General features: G+C 39.2%; 1 protein-coding gene across 3 annotated transcripts in view; it reads right to left on the reverse strand.

Annotated features, from left to right (window-relative positions):
• Positions 1–26,782, reverse strand: part of LOC138165087 (BTB/POZ domain-containing protein 8-like) — a 121,072-nt gene that overhangs the window by 59,483 nt on the left and 34,807 nt on the right. For 2 of the 3 annotated variants that reach the window (XM_069093234.1, XM_069093231.1), the window contains exon 5: positions 16,705–16,794. In XM_069093234.1, the coding sequence (XP_068949335.1) occupies positions 16,705–16,794 (90 nt within the window). Of the gene's footprint in view, positions 1–7,967; positions 8,109–16,704; positions 16,795–26,782 lie in introns of those variants that run through there. The other variant, XM_069093232.1, reaches the window with a different exon arrangement.

Raw genomic sequence — 26,782 nt, forward strand, 5'->3', positions numbered from 1 at the left:
CCTTAAAATTCAGGAACTGACAAGTAGAACAAATGAGGTTTCTAGTTTCAGATGTGCCATAAATTAGTTCTATAACCTAGGGTAAGTCCTTTAACCTCTCAGAGGCTAAAATTCTCCTTTATAAAATGAGAGAACTGAACTGGATGGTCTTCAAGGCTGAGGCTTTTGAGTCTAGAAGACTGATACCATTAGAATGCTGGGCCTGGAGTCAGGAAGACCTGAGTTGAAACCCAACCTCCGATACTTACTAGGTGTGTGAGCATGGACAAGCTGCTTAACCCGCCTGCCTCAACTGACAAACAGGGATAATAACACACCCCACAGGCCTGTCATGGGAACCAAACAAGATGTTGCTAAAGCTTTCTGCACAGTACCTGACACATAAGAAGTGCTTAACACAGGCTTATTTCCACCGTTCCTATCAAAATATCATAGATCAGTCAAATCAGAACTCAGAAACATTGGCATTTAGGGAATCACTGAGACATTCAAGGACACTTTCAGTAGAGAAGGATAAAAAGTAAAAAAATAGGGGATCATATTATGCATTTTAATCATCTAATACCAAACAAATACACTTTATTTGTGTCCCCCACCCCCAAACCAATTTTCCTCACAGGATATGGTACAATTAACATTTGCATTACGTATACACTAGTCCCCAACTTAATAACAACTCATGACTAGTCTAACACCTTATGACCCATTAGTACTAGAGATTTCACATGCTGCCTCTTGTGTTGAAGTGACTGCTTTTGCAATCAGCCCTCCCTCCAGTCTCTGGTATAGAGAGAAGGTCAGATATGACTTCCATCTGACTGTACACAGGAAAACTAGGGGGATTTAGAGTCTGACTTACATCTCCTGCTATGCCATACACTGCCTGAGAACTACAGCCTTCAGAGGGAACAGAAGAGGAAAATGGAGATGTTCCATCTGACTGTGCCCCCTTCCACTTCATGCTGTTCATGTCCCCTGCCTCCTGAATTGGCTAAACTAGCCAGTGGATTTGGATTCTGCAAGAAAAAGGAGACATCTGGAACGCTGATTACCACATCTGTTTATGAGCCTTACATGAGGAATCATAGGGATGGGGACGACTGGGCAGTCCAGTCCAGCAGCACAGCGGGGTACACACAAAACAGTGATCCCAGAAGGGGGAAAGAAGGGGTGGTACATATGGGAAGAAAAGGGGAATGCTTACACCTACCATATTATAAGGAGCCCTATTCCCATGCATAGTCATCTTTGGGCCATCTCCAGATGAAGAACTAAAGAACAGCAAGGGGCTCTTAGCACCTAGGCTTTTTACTCTCTTGCAGGGCTTATTAGGCAAGTAAGTGGGGTTTTATTGGGGGGAGTGGTAGGGGTATCCCACCAGTGAACTTCTTAAATGATGCCTGGATTTCCACCAGCAGACCTATCTTACACCAGTAAGTGTCACTGCTCTTGGTGAGGGCCTGGACCGTTAGTTAAAAGCTTGCTCCCTGTTCACCTCCCTCATTAGAGGAGCTTTTTACTTAATGATTTACATGCTCAAGCCTAGTCATACTCTATAAGATGTTCCCAATGACTCTGAATGCCATCATTATTCATACTGTATCCTCCATCCGTCACCACCTGATTTGTTATTTTTATCCCCCTCAATGTTTCCACTCCAAAGTCCCAACCAAATGTTACCCAACCCTTCCACTATGCTCTCTGGATTGCCTGTTCCATAGGGAACAAAACTGCTTTCAAAGTACTTACTCCTTCCACCTTCTGACAATCACTGACTATAGCCTCTCTGGCTGCAGTACTCACTGCAGCTTTACTCCTTCCCCTCAGCTCACTGGTTGAGGTCAGGGAGTTGGAATGCTCCTTGCTCCATTGTCACTTCTAGGTTGTCCTTCTGCTTCCATTGCTCAGAAACCTCTCCTCCTTTAAGGGTCCTCAGAATCCACATCTTCCACCCAATCAAAATCCTGATAGTTATTGTCTACAGACCTCCAGGTCCCTCCCATTCCTTCCTCAATGAGTTCAGTGTCTGGCTGACAATCTTTCTCTTTCCCCCAATTCCTGTCTTCATCCCAGAAGACTTTAACATACAATGGGTACTTCCTCAAACACCTAAACCTCTTCCACCAACCCATTTCCTCTGAACTTCATCTCACCATAGTCACACAAAAACAGTTATACCCTTGATCTTGCCCATAAATGTACAACCTCCATATTCAACAACTCTGAAATCCCATTATTTTACCATAATCTTTGGGCTTTCCACCTCTCCCTCTGACTTTCCCTGCCAAAGCCTACTTCTGTCCACTCCATGACCTCTAATCTCAATTCTCTCCCAGGCCACCTTATTTGCCCTAACCACTCACTCTCTCCTCTTTTCCTCATCTTAATCTCTTGGTGAACCAGTTTAACTTTACTATGGGCTCCTCTCAAGTCCCTAGTGCCCTTATTATATCGTTAGCTGTGCCCTGTCAAGCTTTAGAACACTCCATCTGTCTTTAGAACCATCCGCTGTCTTTGCTCCTATACACATACCACTGAACAAAAGAGGAGAAAATCACACAACTCTCTGATTGGGTCCGCTACAAATTTAGAGGTTACATGACCTCAAGTTACTTGGGGCCCTTACTGCAGCTAGGCAATCCTCATATACCTCCCTTAACAACTCACTATCCAACTCTCCACAGTGGCTCTTCCAAATCTTTTCATCCCTCCTCAAACCCCAGCCCTCCACCCTCTCAGCTAAGAACTCTGTCTGATATCTTACTGAAGAGATTGAGGCCATTTGCTGAGAACTCCCTCTTTTCCCTCTGCCTCCTCTCATATCACTCATATCTTTTGTCACTATCTCCCTCACCCATCACTCTGGAAGAGATGGCCCTACACCTTCTCAAGGTTAATCATTCCATCCACACAAGTGATCTCATTCCAATCCCATCACTTTAAATGGACTGTATGTACCCTCTGTCATCCCCATCCTCTCATTTATCTTCAATCTCTCCCTTTCCTAACAGCTGCAAACCTGTCCATGTCTCCTTTATGCTCAAAGTCCCTTCCTGGGTTATCATCCTATACCTTTTCTGCACTTTGAGAAGGCTATCTATAACAGGTGGCTCTACTTCTCTCTTTTTTAAACCCTCTCCAATTTAGTTTCTGATGTCATTCAACTGAAACTGCTCTTTCCAAAGTTACAAGTTAATTACTAAGTTTCAAGGAATTTTCCCAATCACCATCCATCTTGACTTCTCTTTCCAGTTGGGTCTACAGTGGTGACTTTAGGACCGTGAATTAAAACATTTATTTCAATTATATGGTTAGATATATTCTCCAGGCAAGCCAACCACTTGGTAAAATCCTTTCTTCCAAAGTGCTCCAAAAGTGGAGGTTTTTTTCCCTTAAAAAAGGGAGGGGGGGGTCCTACCAAATTCTTTTTATGACACAAATATGGTACTGATACCTAAATCAGGAAGAGACAAAACAGAGAGAGAAAATTATAGACCAATTTCCCTCATGAATATAGATCCAAAAATTTTAAATAAAATATTAGCAAAAAGACTATAGCAACTTATCACAAGAATAATACACTTTGATTAGGAAAGATTTATTCCAGGAATGCAAGGATGGTTCAGTATTAGGAAAACCATCAGTATAATTGATCATATCAACAATAATACTAGCAGAAACCATATGATTATCTCAATAGATGCAGAAAAGGCTTTTGAAAAAATACAACATCCATTCCTATTAAAAACACTCAAAGTATAGGAATAAATGGAGTTTTTCTTAAAATAAAAGGTAGCATCTATTTAAAGCCATCAGCAAGTATTATATGTAATGGAGATAAATTAGAAGCATTTCCAATAAGATCTGGGGTGAAACAAGGATGTCCACTGTCACCCCTCTTATTCAATTTGGTCCTAGAAATGTTAGCAGTAGAAGCAAAAGAAAAAGAAATTGAAGGAATCAAATTAGGCAAGAAAAGACTAAGATATCACTCTTTGTAGATGATATACTTAAGAGAATCCTAGAAAATCAAGTAAAAAACTACCCGAGACAATAAATAAATTTGGCAAAGTTGCAGGATATAAAATAAACCCACATAAATCCTTGGTATTCCTATATATTTCTTTTTTTTTTATGAGCAATTGGGGTTAAGTAACTTGCTCAAGGTTACACAGCCAGGTGTTTCTGGGTGGGTGCTAAGTGTCGGAGCCCGGATTCGATCCCCACGTCTTCCCGACACTGGAGCCGGTGCTCTTACTCACTGTGCTACCTGGCTGCCCCTCATTCCTATATATTTCTAACGAAATCCAATAGCAAGAGATAGAAAGAGAAATCCCATTTAAAGTTACTGTAGATATTATAAAACATCGGGGAATGTACCTGCCAAAACAAACCCAGGATCTATATGAACACAACTACAAAACACTTTTCACACAAATAAAGTCAGATCTAACTAACTGGAAAATCTTCAGTTGCTTGTGGCTGGGTTGAGCTAATATAATAAAAATGACAATTCTCACCTAAATTAAATTATATATTTAGTGCCATATGAATTAATCTACCAAAAAATTACTTTACAGAGCTAGAAAAAATAGTAACAAAATTCATTTGAAGAACAAAAGGTCCAGAATATCAAGGGAATTAATGAAAAGAAACATTAGGGAAGGTGGCCTTGCCATGCCAGATTTTGATCTGTATTATAAAGCAGCAGTCATCAAAACTACTTGGTACTGGCTAAGGAATAGACCAGTGGATCAATGGAATAGATTGGGTACACAAGACTCAGCAGCCAATGACTATAGTAATCTACTGTTTGATAAACCCAAAGACCCCAGTTTTTGGGATAAGAACTCACTATTTGACAAAAACTGCTGGGAAAACTGGATCTAGGTGGCAGAAACTGGGCATAGACCATTATCTAACACCGTACACCACAGTCAAGTCTAAATGGGTGCACTATCTAGGCATAAAGTCTGATACTATAAGCAATCTTGCAAAGCAAGGAATAGTTTACTTGTCAGATTTATGGAGAAGAGAAGACTTTATGACCAAATAAGAGTTAGAGAGCATTATAAAATGCAAAATGGATAATCCTGATTACATTAAATTGAAAAGTTTCTGTAAAAACAAAGCCAATGTGGCCAAGATTAAGAGAGAAGTGGAAAGTTGGGAAAGAATTTTTATAACCAGTGTCTTGGATAAAGGTCTCATTTCTAAAATATACAGAGAACTAAGTCAAATCTATAAGAATACAAGTCATTCCCCAATTGATAAATAGTCAAAGAATATGAACAGGCAATTTTCAGAGGTAGAAATTAAAGATACCTATAAGCATATGAAAAAATGCTCTAAATCACTATTGATTAGAGAAATGCAAATCAACTCTGAGGTACCACATCTCACCTGTCAGATTGGCTAAGATGACAAAACAGGAAAATGATAAATACTGGAGAGGATGTGGAAAAATTTGAACACTAATGCATTGCTGGTGGAGTTGTGAACTGATCCAACCATTCTGGAAAGCAATCTCGAACTATGCCAAAAGGGCATAGTCTAGTCCACAAGCATAGTAATACCCACTTCTAGGGTGGTATCCCGAAGAGATAATAGAAGAGGGAGGAAGACCCATATGTACAAAAATATTCATTAAAGCTCTTTTTGTAGTGGCAAAGAATTGGAAATTAAGAGGATGCCCATCAATTGGGAAATGGCTAAACAAGTTGTGGTATATGAATGTAATTAAATTGTGCTATGAGAAATGAGGAACAGACAGACTTCATAATAACTTGGAGAGATTTATATAAATTGATGCTGAGTGAGAAGAGCAGAACCAGGAGAACTTTGTACACAATTACAGACATAACGTATGTGTGATGACCAACTTTGATAGACTGGACTCTTCTCAGCAATACAAGATTATAAGACAACATCAAAAGACTCATGATGGAAAGAGATAGAACTAGAAAGAACAGAATTTGAATACAGACTGAAGCAAACTACCTGCTCTCTTTCTTTTTCTTGTTTAGTTTTGTTTCTTCTCCATTGTTCATTCCATAGGTTACAATCCTCCTTTACAAACTGACTAATGTCTAATGTGTAAGTATTTGTAGATCCTATACTTGATTGCATGCTGCCTTAGGGATTGGGGGTGGGGGAGAGGGAAGGGGAGAAAATTTGTAACTCAAGGGATTGTGGAACCGAATCTTGTAAACTAAAAGTAAACAAACAAATTAATAAAGACAAAAAAGGGGGGGGACTTCTCCTTTTGATGCAAATAAGTACTCCAAAAATCATTCTTTTGAAATCCAACAAATATCTGTGTGGTATTTTGTATTTTGTTCCCATTTCTTGATAAAATCTTTTAAACTTGCTTCTGATAAAGTTGATGGAACTTTATGTCTATTGACAAAACTTTCGAGGTTTGTTGGGAGAATCTTTGTTTCCAGCTCTTGTCTGATAAAAAGCAATGAGTGATGGTGATGTGAGGAGCCTTTTTCATTCAAGTAGCAAAACCAGATGTATTATTACCAAGCATTTGAGGAGCTCCAGCTATGCAAAAAAGTAGGATACTCTTCTTTTCAGTAAGACTTCAATTTGGCAAATTTAAATAACAGCTATTTTTTTGTTTGTTTTTACCATTTCCAAAATGTTGATGGCTTTTGTTCTTTCCAAAAGGGATTAATTAAATATGAATTTTTATCTGACAACATCAGAATGCATATAGTGAACATAAACAAGGAACTGGCTACACTGAAAGAAGCCTGCCATTTCATCCAGTTGCACTGAAAAGGAACGACAAGCCTGCCAATTTCTCAATTATCTACTTCAAAAATGTTCAAAGAAATTCTCGTATTCTAGGAAGTATTACATCATCGAACAATGGAACTACTTTATTCCCCCCACCTCTGTTCTAGTCCACAAGCCTGCTCAACCATTCCTAATGGATATTGCTTTACCAGAGCCTCTCCACTATTGTGGGATTCTTTTGTCTGACAATACAGTGCACAACTTCACAGGATGCTTTAAGAAAAGTTTTTTTGTGTGAAATGGCAGATCCAGCGGTGGAAGGGCCCCAATCTCTTCAAACTGAGCTTTCTTAGCATGAAAAGAGCTGGGATCTTCAGGATGGACAGATGCCATTTATTCACAAGAATTTTTCCCTTGGGGAAACACTGGTTTTTGTGTTCACTAACATTCATTAGTGCAAGTGAAACTATATAACATAGTTTTCATCATACTTCCATTTTCTTCGATATTTCAACCTAGTGTCTGTAAAAAACAGCTAAAAAAAAGTCTGATTCAATTGATTTCTTCAACCTCAATATTTTTGTATAGTTTTAATAACTGTTTGATAAATCTATACAGGAATAAATTATATATGTGAGGTATAGTGTAAGATATTTGAAAACTTTATGATAAATAAAATAAAGCAGATTTTAACAATTTAACCCAAGTTTTTACATTTTTATTGGCCTTTAATCTACTACAATAGACATGGCAGTAGCTCAAGAATCACTTTCTCCCTGGAATTTGGTTACTGTTGCAAGTGGGAATTGCCTGGCTTCCTATGACTTCCTAGAAATACTGGTTCTTTCTGATTTCTGATATCATCAACATTTTTTTTATGAAGATATTGTTTTCATGGAATAGTAATACATAAATATTACTTGCACAATATATCTTGTGTGTGGGATTTTACTTTGTAACACTCTACAAAAAGGGAATATAAAGAAAAAGACAAAAGAAAGAAGCTCTCTACTTACAGAAATTACAACACTGTATGTGAGTCATGCTAGCAATAAGTTACTTTAAATAACACATTTCAATAGTTATCTCAGCTATCAGACAGGTGTGAACTTGTCTATACCTGAAGTTCTGCTTTCTACGACACAAAGTCACAGGGAGATTTAAGAATTCTCATTTTAACAGACAAGTTTTCTAAAACTTAAACAATGAAAGCAACTTACCTCCTTCCATGAAAGATCAACATACAATCATAGATAAGGAATACTGGAAAGCAATAAAGATGTCTGGGTCACCAATGTGAAAACGTGGTGACACTGGGGGCTGAACACTATCACGTGCCTGAGTTTGCTCAGTTAAGTTGTGTGAGTGTCTGTAGATAGGAGGGCTGTGATCACATGTAATCAATCTAATAGCTTCAGTAATTCTGGTCTTTTTTTTTTATGTTAATGGGTGGCTTTTTATTTCTTTATTTTTTCATTTTTCAAATGTTTTACTAACTTCTAATTTACATCATTAATTTCCGCCAGATTTTGAGTTACAAATTCTCCCCGTTTTTCCCCTACACACCACCCCAAAATAGCAATCCCACAGGATATCCCCTCCTCCAATCTGCTCTCTCCCATAACTTCTACCATACCCCTTTCGACTTTTCCAATAGGGCATGGTGGATCTCTATGCCCCAGTGCCCGTATATCTTCTTTCCCAATTACATGTAAAATAGTATTAATAATAGTGTATATATATACACATATATATGTATATATATAATTTTGAACATTTGATTTTAAAACTTTGAATTCCAGATTCATTTCCTTCCTCCCTTGTCACCCACCCTTACTGGGAAGATAAGCAGTTCAGGTTGTACATGTGTAGCTAATGCAAAACATTAACAAAGAAGATATATTGTAAAAGACTGACTATATTTCCCTCCCTCCTATCCCACCTCCCACTTGTTCTATTCTCTACTTTGATCCTGTCCCTTTTCAAAAGTGAGTGCTTCCAACTTCCCTCCCCCCCAGCCTGCCCTCCATCATCCCCCCTCTCATCCCCTTCCCCCCTATTTTCCTGTAGGGTGAGATACACTATTTAGTGTGTATGTCATTCCCTTCCTGAGCCAAATTCAATGAGAATAAGGTTGACCCATTCCCTTTTGCCTTCCTATTCTTCCCCTCCATTGTAACCATTTTCCCTTGCCTCTGCTATATGAGATAACTATATAACTATACCCCATTCTGTCTCTCTCCTTCTCTTCTCATTATATTCCTCTTTCACCTCTCAATTTCACCTTTTAAGTATCATCTCTTCCTATTAACTTGGTCCTGTGCCCTCTATCTATGTATACCTGTAAATATATATATACACACATTCATTTATGTATTCATATGCCCATATACCCTCCGATATAGACATATATAAATATATTTCTATTCCCTTCAACTATTTTCATACTGAGAAAAGTTTCATCAGTTACAATTATCATTTTTCCAAGTAGGAATGTTAATAGTTCAACTTTGATAAGCTCCTTATGATTTCTTTTCCCTGTTTACGTTCTCATGCTTCTTTTGCTTCTTGTATCTGAATGTCAAATTTTCTATTCAACTCTGGTTTTTTCATCTAGAATGCTTGAAAGTCCACTATTCCACTGAATGACCATATTTCCCCCTGAAACATGATACTCAGTTTTGCTGGGTAGGTGATCCCAGCTCCTCTGTCCTCCGGAATATCATATTCCAGGCCCTTCAATCCCTCAGTGTAGAAGCTGCCAGATCCTGTTATCCTGATTGTGTTTCCACAATATTCAAATTGTTTCTTCCTGGATGCTTGTAATATTCTCTCCTTGATCTGGGAATTCCAGAACCTGGCTATAATATTCCTAGGAGTTTTCTTTTTGGGATCTTTTTCAGGAGGTGATCTGTGGATTCTTTCAACCTCTATTTTGCCTTCTGGTTCTAAAACATCAGGGCAATTTTCCTTGAGAATTTCTTGAAGGATGATTTCTAGGTTCTTACTTTGATCATGGCTTTCAGGTAGTCCAATAATTTTTAAATTATCTCTCCTGGATCTATTTTCCAGGTCAGTGGTTTTTCCCATGAGATATTTCACATTGCCTTCTATTCTTTCATTTGTTTGGATCTGTTTAACATCATCTCAATTTCTCATAAAGTCACTAGCTTCCCTTTGCTCCATTCTAAATCTGAGGGAATGATTCTCCTCATTGAGCTTTTGAGATTCTTTTTCCATCTGGCAAATTTGGCTTTTTAAGGCATTCCTCTCCTCATTGCCTTTTTCAGCCTCTTTTGCCAATTGAGTTAGATTGTTTTTTACGGTGTGATTTTCCTCAGTCAGGCTGTTGACTCTCATTTCATAATTTTCTTGCATCGTTCTCATTTCTCTCCCCAATTTTTCCTCCACTTCTCTTATCTGCTTCTTAAGGTCCTCTATAGCCTGTAACCAGCTCATATTTTCCTTTGAAGCTTTTGGTGCAGGAGTTCTGACTTCACTGTCTTCCTCCTGTTCCAGGCTTTGCTCCTTTTTGTCCTCAAAATAGGAGTCTAATGTTGGAATCTTCTGTCTGCTTTGTTTCCTTTGCCTGGTCATGTTGCCCCTCAGTCACTTGACCCCTGGGCTTTTTGCCACAGTAGGACTCTGCCACCAGACAGGGGAGCTTTTGTCCCAGACTCTGGGGTTTTGTCAGCTGCCAGAGGTATTAATTGGGTGCCCTCTCTGAAGCCTCCACACACTCTGGCAAGCTGGTCACACACCCCAGGACCTCCATCCTAGACTGCAATCCAGAACCAATCAGGTTAAAGCAAGAGCGATTACCTCTCAGACTGGTCCCTTGGTCCCCCCACACTCTGCAGGCCAGGAGCTGAAGCTGCCACATGGTGCTAGCTGTGCTGGGCGTCTTAGCAGCTTCTTGCCCTGGGGGCAAAAGCCGATGGTCTCCCAACTATTGGTCCCAAAGTCCACACTGCACTGACCTCTCACTTTGTCCTTTGCATCTATGTGTTGATAAATCTGGAAACGGCCACAGCTGCTGGTGATCTGGAGTCCCTCTGGCTGGGGGCTGGTCAGGCCCGACCTGGGGCTAAAAGCTCTGTCTCAAGCTGGTCTGTGCTCAGCTCCTGGAGCGCTGTGCTGGCCAATTCCTGCCGGCCTGCCGGGCTGTCCTCAATGGGAGGTTAGCTTCTCTGTGTCATTTTGTGGGTTCTGCAGCTCCAAAGTTTGTTCAGAGTCCCCTTTTTAGATGGATTGGGGAAGGTGGAAGCCAGAGCTGCACCAATGGGTGGCTTTTTAAGTCAATATGCTCAATTCTGAAGTCTTGATTTATTTATTTGCAACTAAAACTTATTTAAAATACCTGTGATTTCTATTGGTGAAAAAAAATCACAGGCATTGCTAATACTACTTTGGTTGTCACATTCATTACTGAAGGAAATTAGCACTAAATTTCAGTAAAAGGTTAGTGAAAACAAGGAAATAATTTTTTCTCATTCAAGTTCAAGGACTCCCTGAAATCTATCCAAGGGACTCCTTGAAGGGTGGGTTCATGCACCCCATATTAAGAACCCCTGGCATAGACTGAATAGAGGGGAGGCCTCAGAGCAGACTCTTGGGGTACTGTAAAGCCACGTGTGAGCAGTGTTCCAAAGGACGACTGCTGTGAACAGCTTTCAAGGTTCTGATTACACAGTATAGCGAACTCTCTATTCAATAACAAGTCAGAGCAAAACATTCACAGAAAATCAAGGTACAGCATTCAGAATGTTACAGATTATCACAGAAAATCAAAATACAGCACTCACCAATGTCACAACTCAATAACTTATCACTAAAATGGCCACATAGTTTTCACCAAAGTGGTCACACAGTATTCAACAAAGTACAATCATTTAGTAATTCAATCATTCAATTATCCTTAAGGAGGCCTCCTTAAGGGACACAAAGTATAAGCCTTCCACCCATGAGGTGCAATTAAATTACAATTTCATCAGTCACTACTCGGCACCCTCTTAAGGGGTAGTGGAAAGTATAAAAGCCATCCACCTCTAGGTCACAAGTAAATCACAATTTCCTCAGTCACTACTCAGTATCCACAGAGAGGTCTTTTCATCTTGACTTGAGGCAGGTAGCTCCTACATGAATCCACCAAACTGTCACCTGGGTTCAAAGGCAGATAGCTCCCAGTTCCTTGTCTAGCTCTCTGTGCAGTTCCTGCTCCACATTGGAGCTCACAGTGTCCAGTCCATCTCAAATCCTTCACAATTTCTGTTCCTGGGTAGACAAGGCTTAACGAAGCCACAACAATGACAAAGCCTCAATGACATTTGTACAAAATACCGGCACCACAGTCCTGCTTCCTCAGTCTTTGACAGCTCCAACTGGCCCTTGGAAGTCTTGCCACCACAAGTTCGAGTCTGTGTCAGTTCTCGGTTCTCATTTCTCTTCTCAGTTCAGTCTTCAGTCCAGCAGTAGCAGCCCAGCAACAGATGCTCGCTGAGAGAAATTCTCTCTCCCTCCCCAGCAGCAGCTGCCCTGCTTCTACAATGCTTATCCCAAGAAGTTCTGTCTGTCCAGCTTGTGCTCTTCCTTATAGAGGTATTAGCTCCTTCCTGTTACATCAGCAACAGGGGTTCATACCTCCTGTTTCTTTACAGAGGCTTAATTTGAAACTAGGTGCTAAGTACCTGTCAGTTTTCCAATACAAAGGGATCTTCAAATTTCATTACCATTACATGTACATGCACAGTTAGTGGTCATGGCCTGGATAAAGATCAGAGTCTATAAAGGAGCAGTGGGGTGGGTAGAAGAATGCAAAGACCAAGATCACAAAAACTTAGAGAGGAAAGATTGTCCAGGAGAAGAGGGTAACTAACATTGGGAAGCTACAGAGAGGTCAAAAAGGATGAAGACTGAGAAGAAGCCATCATACTTGGCAATTAGGAGATCACTGGGAACTTTGGAGAGAGCAATCTCTGCTGAATGATGTCAGAAGCCAGACTGGAAATGGTTTAAAAAATGGTGAGAGAAGAAAAAGTGGAGGAACTACACTACAAAGGAGAAGACAAGCAAAAGGAATGACTGGACCAAATGAGTTTATTAAGACTGAGGGAGAAATGGCTGTTTGTAGGTTATCAGGGAAGGAGTCAGTAGATTAGCAGAGATTAATGACAGAAAGAATGTGAATGACAGAGGAAGCAATCTGCTAGAGAAGATAGGATGGACCAAGAGTTAAGAAGGGCTGTCCTTTCATCTGAGTGATGGGTGAAGGAAGAGATAGTGAGGGAAGCTATCTGAGAGACATGGAAGAAGGAGGAGGGAGAAAGGGAGAGCTCTCTGCGACTGGCCTCAGTTTTTTTTAGTGAAGTCAAAGTCCTTACCTGAGAATACGGTGACCTGGGACGCTGGTGGTGTAGTGGGTAGAGTGAGAGACAGGAAGAACTGAGATTCAATTTAGCTTCAGACAATGATGAGCTCTGGGACCCTAGACAAGGCATTTAACTTCTCTATGCTCAGTTTCTTCATTTATAAAATGAAGATAAGAGAGGGACCTACCTCCTAGAGCTGAGGATAAAATGAGATAACATCTGTGAAGCACTCTGCAAATCTTTAATGGCTGGTATTACTATTGCTGTTATCACCACCATCCCCACCACCTCTGGCATTCAGAAAGGTCTAGAATAGAGAGCTCATTCAGCATTTAATGAAGTATCTGTTGTGTGTCAGACACAGACTGCTATAGGGGGCCCAGTGAGGCCATGGAACAAAGTTGTAGGAATGAAGGCAGATGATGGAGGAAGCAGTCCAGGGTTAGCCCTGGACAAGGTAAGAATGGTGAGAGAACATGGGCTGAGGAGGAGACTCAAGAGTGGAGTATAGAGGTGAACTGATTCACCAAAGGAGAGTGTTGTCAATGTGAGAGGACTGATGTTTAGGAAAGAAACTTTCCTTTTCAGAGATAACTGCAAGGGATGGGCTGTAAAAGGATACATGGAGCATCTTTTGACTGGGCTGGGGATGTCTCCTTGCTTCTGTTAGGCACAGTACAGACACCAGGCAGTAACACACTTTCTTATCACAGGATGTGGGAAAATGAACAGTAAGGGGAGGTGAAAGCATTAGTTATATCCACTGGTTAAGAGTTGAAAGGACAATGAGTAATAGTGACGTGTAATTTAAGGGGCATTCATTTGGTTATTTGGCTGTAGTCAAGTAATACAGGATCTGTATTTTACATATATCTGTATGTTATCTTCCTTGATATAATGCATGCTCCTTGAGGGCAGGGAATGTTTTTAGCTTTTGTATTCCTAGTGTATACCACAGACTACGGCATATAGTAGGTACTTAATAAATGATTATTAATTCATTAACGGTGTGGAACAGTATCTTCCCCTTATGTAGTAGCAATACTACTTCCTCCCTGTAGGGGGCTATTCAACATGAAAGTTTCAACAGCGCTAGGTTTAGCATAAGGAAGACCTGGATTCAGATCCTATACATGACACTAACTGTATGACCACAGATAAGTAATTTACATAATCTGAGCCTTAGTTTCCTCCTCTGTAATATGGGACTGACAATATCTGTAGCACCTAATTCACAGGGTTGTTTTCAGAATCAAATGAGATGTTTGTTAATAACTTTACAAATTTTAAGACATTATAAAAATGTCTCCTATTGTTAGCGTTCTTATTAATACTCAACAAATATTTGTGAGCAGCAAAGGAATGAATCAATCAATGGACTGGTAAGCATTTTCCCAAGCCAGGAGGGGAAGGAGGAAAGATGAAAATATATAGAACCATAGATTTTTAGAGCTAGACAATAGAACCATCTTACAACTACACACTGATTAAAAATTACTACCACCTTTGTAATATCTAAATGAAAAAGTCAGATCTAATAATTAAGATACAGTTGTGTTTTCTGCATAAAACTTCAAAACAATTACTAAAATAAAGAACATCACATATTAGCTTCTTTCAGATCCTAAGGAGTTTTTCCTATTAGCATTAATAAAAATGAGGCATACAACTCAGAGAACTGATTCTTTAAACAGGCTCATGCTTAAGCAACAGATAATGACTAAACAAAGAAAAACACGGTTTTAGCACAGTAAGGAGCAAAATCAACAGACAGTTCATTCTATGTATTAATACACTGGATGCTATAAAAACAGCAAGAAATGGTTTCCCTGCTGTCTTGACAGATGTTTCACTAAGCAGCATTTTCATTATTACAGAGTAAGTCATCTGTATTTTATATCTGTTTAGAAAAACATGAACACCTACAGTGTAACACCTACTGACAAAGACCTCTCCAATGATGAAATAACCCTTAAATAGCTAAAATGGCAAGATTTAAAACGCAATTTATATTGAAATTCAATTATAGACACTTAGGACCATAGTCCATATACAGGAAGTGCTGCAAAGAAGACAGTGCTAGATGGTCAAGGAATTCTATACCCTAATAAGAGCTTCCCAGAAGTTAAGGCCTGTAAATTTGTAGTCAAATAGCTATTAAATGATTTATCTCAGCAGAGTATGGCAATTATTTGACAGACTAGTCATCTAAAAAGTCTCTACATGATCAGACACTTCCCTCCTCTTGGTAAAGAGGGTGACAACAGGAGGGAAATATTACATACGCTAATGTTACGTCCCATTCACTAGGTCTTCCCCAGCAGACTGCCCCCTCTATTATCCTCTCTCTCACTCACCTTCAATCTCTCAGCCTCTAATGGCTTCTTTCCTCCTACCTACAACAGGCTCATGTTGCCACATCCCTCAACTGTCCTCCCTTCATCTGCCCATCCTCGCTGTAATCCCATCTCTCCTTCCTCTGGTGGCTAAACTACTCCCGGTGCTTCTCCTTCCTCTCCTTGCACCCTCTTCATTCTCTACAGTCTGGCTCCTAACCACATCATTCAACAGAACTCCCTCCAAAGTTACTGGTGATCTTTCAATGACCAAATCTAATGACCTTTTCTTAACTGTTATCCTTCTTGACCTCTCTTCAGCCACTGATTTTGTAGATTGTCCTTTCTTGACAGGTATTCTCCCCTGGTTCTCCTCCTAACTCCTTCTCAGGTCTAACCATGATAACCTCCTACCCAGTAATAGTCAGTGAGTCTTTATTACCTCCAATATCTAATATAAAATACTCTATTAGGCATTCAAAGTAATTCATAATCTGGCCCCTCCTACCTCTCCAATCTTCATATACTTTATACTCTCTCCCCCCACAGTCACCATGTACTCTTGTGATCCAGTAACAATGGCTTCCTTTCCGTCCCTTGCCCAAGACACTCGTCTCCCAACTCCACCCACTTTAACTGCCTGTAATGCTATCTATCTAGCTTGCTTTGTATATATTTGTTTGTAGTTTGTCTCCCCCATTAGGTTATAAGCTCCTTGAAGGCAAGAATTGTCTTTTGCCTTTCATTATATGCCCAGGGCTTGGCACAGCACCCAGAACATACCCAGCACATAGTAAATGCTTAATCTATACACTTAAACCTTTATGAATGGCATTTCAAAGGATTAAATTATTTTTAGTAAAATCAAAGTTAAGTGATATTCAATCTAAGTGAAGTATGTGGAATAGGAAACTCAAAACAATTCTAGAAGGCTGACAAGGGCATCATTTTAGACAACATATAGATTAAAAAATAAAGACATATCAAACACCCTCAAGTTTCTATAGTGTGTTGTATGGGCATAGATGTGTATCTGGGCCAAACCTTTATTTACTGAACTATCTACTATGTACTGCAAATAGTAAAAGAAATAACCAATGCTGCAAAATTCTACTACATGAGATACCTTATTACACTGAACATTATGTCAAAGAAGACTCATAAAGAGTGCTTTGTATGCAGCATTATCTGCAATGATTTGCAGTCAAACTGCCAACTGCTGTTCCCATGTGACCTGCAAAATCTCTGCTTACCCTTGAAGAGTGATGTGCTCTTGGGAGCTTTCAGCCCAACATCCACTCAGCATTGCTGCAAAATAATGAGACCTGGCACATAAAATCGCCCTAAAAGGGAGGGAAGAAAATAAAGGTAAATTATTTCTGCATCATGTGAAATTATTTTCTTATAAACCTCTTTATCTGTAATGTCGTGATATCTAAAGTCCACATTTTCATTTGTCTACTTTTGCAGGGTGAGACACAAATTTTATACTAAAAATGACAAACACATATTTCATGCCATTTAAACAGATTTTGACTGCTAAATTACAGTAAGAAATTTTTTCCTTTAATAATAAATAGAACTAAGAAAACAATATAATCAACTAATCAAGAAAATGTATTTAGTGCTTATGTTTCAAACATTATGTGAGATGCTGGTGATGATACAAAGACAAAAATTAAGTCCTCCCTACCTTCAAGAAGCTCACATTCTATGAAGACAAGATATATGCAGGTATATAAATATTAAGAGGTACACAAAATTAAATGGGGATTGGGAAACTCTAGGATGAGGAAACTGTTTCTCTGTCTGAAGGTCTGCTCCTTTTCCACAACTCATCATCTAAAAAAATTGCCTAGAGTTCTACAAGGTTATATGACTTCCCTGGGTCAGAAAAGGGGTCCACAAGCCAATACAGTGGAAATAAAAGGCAGGAGCAGAGTCCAGAAAGCAGTGACAGCTAGGGCTCTTCCTTAAAATGGAGGTCTCAGGAGTAGATGACCAATCAGAGGAAGGAGGTTTTTCCCAAGATGAGGAGACTCTGGGATATGCTGGGGAAAGAAGCCTGGAGAGGAATGAAGGAGCTAATCGACAAAAGGTGATCTCTCTCCAGCTCTGGAGGTAACAGTGTATGTAGTGAAAAGAGCCCTGAACTGTGGCCTATATGATCTCTCCTGCCACAAGTCTTTCACCCTTTAGGCCATTTTCCACAGAGCTGACAAAGTGTTTTCCTCAAATGCAGGTTTGAACATCACTTTTCTAACTCAAACTCCAGAAGCTTCCTATTGCTTCTAGAAAAAAATATAAACTCTCATTTGGCTCTTAAAGCTATTTACAACCTGGCCCCAAAATACCTTTCCAGCTTCATTATGTACTATTTCTACTTTTGCACTCTTATGATGAAGTCAAACTGATGTTCCCTCTGCTCCTCACAAAGTACTTCTCCCATTCTTTGCAACATCTGTCCGCATGCCTGGAATTTACTCTCTCCTCACTTCTACCTCAGAGTCCCTTGTTTCCTTCAAGAGTCAGCTCAAGCATCATCTTCTACACTAAGCTTTTCCTGATCCTTCAAACTGCTAGTACCCTGCCTCCTAAGCTACTTTATATACTTATGTGGTCTCACTTCTTTCCCAATTTTTTCTTCTACCACTTAACTGGTTTTAAAAAATGTTTTTTTAAAATATCTTTCTTTAGACTTTTCTAGGAATTCTTGTTGGGCTTGTGTCCACACTGCATTTTTCTTTAAAGAAAAAAAGTCAAGACTTTGCTTGTAGGGACAGCTACATGGTGCAGGGAATACAGCACCAGTCCTGGAGTCAGGAGGACCTGAGTTCAAATCTGGCCTCAGACACTTAGTAGCAGTATGACCCTAAGGCAAATCAATAAACCCCAAATGCCTCAAAAAAAAAAAAAAAAAGAGAGCTTTGCTGTAGATGTTTTCAAGTCATTTTCTTCTGAGTTTGTCTTGAGGTTCCCTGTCACCTAAGTAGGTTTTTGTGGTCAGATTTTATTTATTGTTATTATTCATTTTCCTGGCCTATTTCTTGACTTTGGTCAGTATGTTAGGGTTGGACTCTTTACCTCTGGAGATAGGGGTGGGGCAATGTCTGGCCTATTTTATGTCCTTCCATTGCTATCACAGTTAGGTCTGGGGGTAAGTTTTTGGTTATTTCCAAGGTGATGTGATCCAGAGAAGAGTATTAGTCACTGCCCTCCTGGCAGTAACTAACCCTAACCTTCTCTCGTCCTTATACAGAAAACGCCCCTGCTCCCTTACAACCTCAACTGCTCCTCTCTTCCCTGGAACTGTGATCTGGAACTGGGTAACTGCCAAGAAAGTTGCCAAATAGCACCCAATCCTGCACCCATTACTAGCAGGGGGTCCCTAGGAATCTGTTTCTGACCAGGTGACCAGTGCCTTTACTGTCCCTATCATCTAGTGAAGGTCCATAGCCAGCGTCACTTTGATTAGGCAGTGTTTCCAGCCAGACTCCACTCCAGCGTCTACAGACCTCTCTGTTGTTCTAAGCTTCTTAGAGCTAGAAAAAATGACTCACTTTTTGCTGTCAGAATGCAATTTGATGTGCTTTTCAAAGCTGTTTAGAGAGGTGGGCTGGGAGAGCTCAGCAAAGTTGCTGACTTCTCTCCTTCATCTTGACTCTACCCACACCCACTCTTCAATTACCACTGAGGGCACCACCATCTAAGTTTGAAAACTAGGTGTCATTTAAATTAAGAAAACATCAACAGAATTAATGATACTAAAAACTAAAATATCCAAAGCCACATGATCAGAAAAAACCTGGGACAAAGTACAGCACAATTTTAGGCTAAAAATTATGCAAACTATAGGAAAACAGTGATATTTTAAACTATCATAAAAGGCATCTACTTAAAACCAAAAGTAAGCATCACATACAATAGAGATAGACCAGAACCTTTTGCAATCAACAGGAAAGTGAAGCTAGGATGCCCATTCTCCCCACTACTGTTTGATATAGTTCTGAAAATCCTTGAGAATTTCTTGAAGGATGATTTCTAGGTTCTTTTTTTGATCATGGCTTTCAGGTAGTCCAATAATTTTAAAATTATCTCTCCTGGATCTATTTTCCAGGTCAGTGGTTTTTCCCATGAGATATTCCACATTGCCTTCTATTTTTTCATTTGTTTGGATCTGTTTAATTGTATCTTGATTCTCATAAAGTCACTAGCTTCCAATTGCTCCAATCTAATTCTGAAGGAAAGATTCTCTTCAGTGAGCTTTTGAGATTCTTTTTCCACCTGGCAAATTCAGCTTTTTAAGGCATTCTTCTCCTCATTGTCTTTTTGAGCCTCTTTTGTCATGAGTTAGTCTTTTTTTTTTTAAGGTGTTATTTTCTTCAGTCAGGTTGTTGATTCTCTCTTCATGATTTTCTTGCATAATTCTCATTCTCTTCCCAATTTTTCCTCCACTTCTCTTATTTGGTTTTGAAAATCCTTCTTTTAAGGTCCTCTATGGCCTGTAATCACTTCATATTCTTTTTGGAAGCTTTTGATGCAGGAGTTCTGACTTCATTTTCTTCCTCCTGTTCCATGCCTTGATCCTTTTTGTCCCCCAAAAAGGAATCCAGAGTTGGACTGCTGTGCTTGCTCTGCTTCCTTTGCTTGCTCATGTTGCCACTCAACTACTTGACTTTTGAGCTTTTTACCACAGCAGAACTCTGCTTCCAGAGAGAAGAGCTTTGTCCAAATGGCTGGTGTTTTTGCAGCTGCTGGAGCTATTAGGTGGGTGCCCTCTCAGAGGCTTCCACTGGCTCTGGCACCTGGTCATCCAACCCAGGACCTCCACCCTAGACCACAATCCAGATCCAAGAAAGTTAAAGGACGAGTGACTACCCCTCAGGATGGTCATTTGGTCCCTCTATAATCTGCAGGCCAGGAGCTCTGAAGCAGCTATGTGGCGGCCCCTGCACCTCAGCCTCTTCTCCCTCCTGGAGCAGAGGCTGGACTGCTCTCCGGGACCCCGTTCCCACAAAGTCCACACTGCACTGACCTCTCACTTTGTCTTTGGCACTTATGGGTCGATAATTCTGGAAACTGCCACAGCTGCTGGTGATCCACTCTCCTGCAGTCCCTCCAGCTGGCAGTTGGTCAGAGGCTTCCCCAAGGCTAAAACAACAGGCCCACATGTGGCTGGGCTCCGCTCCCAGCATGCTACAACGGACCCTTCCTGTCAGCCTTCCAGGATGCCTTTAGTGGGAGTTTTGTTTCTCTCTGTCACTCTGTGGGTTCTGTATGGCTAAAGTTTGTTTAGAGTCATTTTTTATAGGTATTTGAGGTGGTTATGGAGGGAGCATACAGAGTTTTCCTGCTTCTACGCTGTTATCTTGGCTCCGCCCCAAGATATTTTCTTAACCAAACAAGAAATACAGGCAAATTTGTTGTTCAGTTGTTTTCAGTCCTGTCTAACTCTTTGTGAACCCATTTGGGTTTTTATTGGTGAAGATACTGGAGTAATCTGCCATTTCCTTCTCCAACTTATTTTACAGGTGAGGAAATGGAGGTAAGCAAGGTTAAAGTAACTTGTCCACAGAAGAAGAAATTGAACAAGCCATCAATGAACTCCCTGGGAAAAAATCTCCAGGGCCAGATGGATTTACTAGTGAATTCTATCAAACATTTAAAGAACACTTGTTTCCAATACTTTTCAAACTATTCGGGAAAACTGGAGAAGACGGAGTCCTACCAAATTCTTTTTATGACACAAATAAAGTACTGATACCTAAATCAGGAAAAAACAAAACAGAGAAAGAAAATTATAGACCAATTTCCCTCATGAATATAGATCCAAAAATTTTAAATAAAATATTAGCAAAAAGACTACAGCAATTTATCATGAGAATAATACACTTTGATCAGGTAGGATTTATTCCAGGAATGCAAGGACGGTTCAACATTAGGAAAACTATCAGCATAATTGATCATAACAATAAAACTAGTAGAAACCATATGATTATCTCAACAGATGCAGAAAAGGCTTTTGACAAAATACAACATCCATTCCTATTAAAAACACTAGATAGTATATGAAAAAATGGAGTCTTCCTTAAAATAATAAGTAGCATTTATCTAAAACCATCAGCAAGTATTATATGTAATGGGGATAAGCTAGAAGCATTTCCAATAAGATCAGGGTGAAACAAGGATGTCCACTGTCACCCCTCTTATTCAATTTGGTCTAGAAATGTTAGCAGTAGAAGTAAGAGAAGAAAAAGAAATTAAAGGAATCAAATTAGGCAAAGAAGAGACTAAGCTATCACTCTTTGCAGATGATATGATGATATACTTAAGAGAATCCTAGAGAATCAAGTAAAAAACTACCTGAGACAATAAATAAATTTGGCAAAGTTGCAGGATATAAAATAAATCCACATAAATCCTTGGCATTCCTATATATTTCTAACGAAATCCAACAGCAAGAGATAGAAAGAGATATTCCATTTAAAGCCACTGTAGATATTATAAAACATCGGGGAATGTACCTGTCAAAACAAACACAGGACCTACATGAACACAATTACAAAACACTTTTCACACAAATAAAGTCAGATCTAACTAATTGGAAAAATATCAGTTGGCTGTGGCTAGGTTGAGCTAATATAATAAAAATGACAATTCTACCTAAATTAAATTACATATTTAGTGCCATACGAATCAATCTACCAAAAAAATTACTTTACAGAGCTAGAAAGAATAGTAACAAAATTCATTTGGAAGAACAAAAGGTCCAGAAAATCAAGGGAAATAATGAAAAGAAATGTTAGGGAAAGTTGGACTAGCCATTCCAGATTTTGATCTGTAAGCAGCTGTCATTAAAACTACTTGGTATTCGCTGAGGAATAGAGTAGTGGATCAGTGGAATAGATTAGGTAAATGAGACACAGCAGTCAATGATAGCAGCAATCTACTATTTGATAAACCCAAAGACCCCAGTTTCTGGGATAAGAACTCACTATTTGACAAAAACTGCTGGGAAAACTGGAAAACAGTATGGCAGAAACTAGGAATAGACCAAAACCTTATACCGCATACCAAAATAAAATCTAAATGGGTGCATTATCTAGGAATAAAGGCTGATAGTGTAAGCAATCTGGGAGAGCAAGGAATAGTTTACCTGATTTATGGAGAAGGGAAGATTTAATGACCAAACAGGAGTTAGCATTATGAAATAAAAAAATGGATAATTTTGATTACATTAAATTGAAAAGTTGCTGTACTAAAGCTAATGTAACCAAGATTAAGAGGGAAGTGGAAAATTGGCAAAGAATTTTTACAACCAGTGTCTCTGATAAAGGCCTCATTTCTAAAATATACAGAGAACTGAGTCAAATCTATAAGAATACAAGTCATTCCCCAATTGATAAATGGTTAAAAGATATGAACAGGCAATTTTCAGAGGTAGAAATTAAAGATACATATAAGCATATGAAAAAAATGCTCTAAACCACTATTATTTAGAGAAATGCAAATCAAAACAACTCTGAGGTACCACATCTAACCTGTCAGATTGGCCAAGATGAGGAAACAGGAAAATAAAAGCTAGAGAGGATGTGGAAAAATTGGAATACTAATGCATTGTTGGTGGAGTTGTGACATGATCTAACCATCCTGGAGGGCAATCTGGAACTATGTCCAAAGGGTTATAAATAAGTGCATACCCTTTGACCCAGCAATACCATTTCTAGGGTTGTGTCCCAAAGAGATCATAGAAGTGGGAAAAGGACCTGTATGTACAAAAATATTTATAGCAGCTCTTTTTGTTGTGGCAAATAATTGGAAATCAAGGGGATGCCCAACAACTGAGGAATGGCTAAACAAGTTGTATTATATGAATGTAATGGAATACTATTGTGTTATAAGAATTGAGGAGCAGACAAACTTCATAATAACTTGGAGAGACTTATACAAATTTATGTTGAGTGAAAACAGAACCAGGAGAACTTTGTACATAATTACAGACACAACATATGTGTGACAACTAACTTTGATAGACTGGGCTCTTCTCAGCAATGCAAGGTTAGAAGACAACTCCAAAAATCTCATGGTGGAAAGAGATATCCACATCCAGAGAAAGAACTAGAGTCTTATAATCCTTTTTTTTACAATTTGACTAATGTTTAATGTGAAGGTATTTGTAGATCCTATATTTGATTGCATGCTGCCATGCGGGTGGGGGGAGAAAAATGTGAAACTCAAGGGATTGTGGAACTGAATGCTATAAACTAAAAGTAAATAAATAAATTTAAATAAAAAAAATAAAGTAACTTGCTCAGTGTCACAGTTAGTAAGTATCTGAGCTCATATTTGAACTCAGGAAGATGAGTCTTCCTGATTCCAGGCTGGCACTCTATCCACTGCACCACCTAGTTATCCATAAAAGCAATTAAAAAAGATAAAACAAATAACTTTGATTACCTGAAACTGAAAAGCTTCACAGACAACATTAATGCATTTAGGATATGAATGGAAATGGAGGTAGAAGGTGTTATAAATATGTTTTGGCACTTCTTCAACATACTGATCAATTGTGCTATTTTTTCCTCTCTAAGAAACACTTTATCATAAGAGATGGCTCTCTTGGAGGGGGTGGAGAGATACTTTGGATAATATGCTGATAAAAGAAACAGAAAACATCAGCAAAAACTTAATTTAAAAAAAAGAAAGAAAACAAGGTACCAGCCTTAATTCCTCACTCTCTCACTCCTTAGGTACAACCAGTTGTCAAGTCCTGTCGGTTTTACCTTCTTAAAGTGTCTCCTGACACAGCCAGGTCCCTGGTGCAGGCCCTCTTTGGTATAGCTTTTAATGTCCTTCATAGCTGGTTCCTCTTCTGAATGATAGTTTTCTTAGACCTTGTCCCCTGACCGACACACTCCGCAGTTCAGTGTCACACTGGCCTCCTTGCTGTTTCTCATATAAGACATTCAATCTCCTGACTGCATTCTCAGTGGCTCTCCATGTTTGAAATTCCAACATTCCTCATCTCTTTCTTCTGGCTTCCCTCAAGTCTCAGCTAAAATTCCACCTTCTATACTTTATTCCCAGTTCCCTTCAGTAAGTGCCTTCCTTCTGTTGATTTTCTCCAATGAGTTCTATATCTATCTCGTGTGTTAAGTAGTTGTTTTCATGTTGTCTTCTCCAACAAATTGTGAGCGTGGAATTTTTTTTGGTCTTTCTTTGTATCCCCATCACAGTGTCTAGCACACAACAGATTATTAATAAATCCTTATTGACTTCATTGGATAAAAATGGGAAGGTCTGTTTTCTTTCTGTAGTATGTATCCAAGGCATAACAGAAGATCTCCCAGAACCTCTCAAAATCACTCACAGAAATTCAGAATGGAGGGACCTCAGAAGCCCTCTAATCTACAAATCCATACACAAAAGGAAGTGCCATTATAAAACTGCAAGCAAGTGGACATCTCTGAGGGGAACCTCTGACCTCTTGCTTGAACCAGTCCACTCCATTTCTGAACAGACAACTTTAACTGTTAGGCATATGGGTTAAATTTTCCTCTTAGTAGCTTCCAACCCACTGGTCCTGGTTCTGCCCTTCAGAGTCAAAAAGAACCAACTTAATTCTTCCACGTGAAGACCTTCAAATGTGTAAAGACAGTTATCCTGCCCCCTGAAATATTCCCTTGAGAATATGCCTAGTTGCTCCACTTGATCTTCATATGACATAGATACAATGCCCTTCACCAGTTGCTTTCCAGCTTCTCACCATCCTCTACAACACCTGTACCCTGAACTGAACCCCATACTCCAGATGGATACAGTTCTCAAACTTTTTAATCTACGGGCCTCTTTACACTCTCAAAGTTACTGAGGACTCATATAAATAAATGTGAGCTCTATCTATTGATGCCTACCATAATAGAAGTTAAATTACTTCAGTATTATTACAAAAAGGAGTTTTGGCCTCTCCAATCCCCTGAATGGGGGAGGCAGTCCCCAGACCACATTTTAGGAATTGTTACTCAAGAAGATTCCTGACTAGGGCAGAGTATAGTAGAACTATCTATCTATTTCTTAAAAGTGAGGCTGTTGATTCATACTGAACTTAAGAGTCCTCTAAAATTTCCAGATCTTTTCCAGAACAAATGTATGTGTAGGGTTCCCTTGTGTGGTACTTTGGGAATTATTTCATTCAATATATTTTGCACCTTTTACTATCTGGCCAATGCTGATTTTGAAAGAGTTATTTTCTTCAGCATTTCTGTACCAATTTTACCAAGTTTCTTGCATTGCTCTCATCTTTTCCCAACTTATCTTCCACTGCTCTCATCTTATTTTAAAAATCACTTTCTGCTCTTAAATTTGTTTTTCTTTAACTCTTAGGAATTCTTATTGATCTTGTGTCTCATCTACTTTCTACCTGGGTGTTGAATTCCTTTACTGTTCACTGGCACTGGGCTGCTCCCTGCCACTGTCTGCTCTGGCACCATCTCAACTGCAGTGCTCTCCTGGCCAGTGCCAGTCTCCACAGACCTCCTTGTTTTCATAAGCAGCCTTGGGCTGGAAAAAATTACTCACTGACTTTTTCTTGGCTTTTACAATTGGAATTCAGGCTAGCACTCTTTATCAGTCATTATAGAGGAGGATGTGAAGGAGCCAAGGCAAAATGGCTAGATCTCATTCTGCCATTTTGACTTTACCTTCCTATATTGTACTTCTGAAGTTGATTTTTTGCACCAGAGACTTTTCATTTATTTCAAAATGGAATTTCATCTTATTTTGATTCAGCCTAATGCTTTAGTTTATTAAAACCTTTTTAGACCCCAAGCATTCTCCAACGTTTTAGTCAGTTCTGCCAAATTTGTGCCATCTGTAAATTTGATGAATACCCCATCTATGTCATTATTCAAGTCATTAATAAAAATGTTAAATAAGACTTGCTGCCACTTGAACACTGAACCATTAACAGCTATTCTTTGAGTCCAGATATCTAACAAATTCTGAATGCATTTGTATTACTGTCTAATCCACCTCTCTCCATCTGCTACACATACATGACAAGAGCTACTTTATCGAGTTTTGATAAAATCTAGGCAAACTATATCTACAACAACCCCATCATTTAATAGTTGAATAATTAATCCTATCAAAAAAAGTTTAGTTTTGGAGGAAATCATGCTGCTTTTTTGTAATTATCACTTCCTTTTCACAATGTTCCTAAACCATCACTTTTCTAGGGTATTCCTAGAAATAGCAGTCACACTCAGCACCACAGCCAGAAATAATAACTGGCCGTGTAACCTTGAGCAAGTTACTTAACCCCAATTGCTT

Source organism: Petaurus breviceps, unplaced genomic scaffold, assembly GCF_028583685.1.
Source record: "Petaurus breviceps papuanus isolate PSGF00001 unplaced genomic scaffold, PetGlider_PUasm1.0 207, whole genome shotgun sequence".
NCBI classification, from domain to species: Eukaryota; Metazoa; Chordata; class Mammalia; order Diprotodontia; family Petauridae; genus Petaurus; species Petaurus breviceps.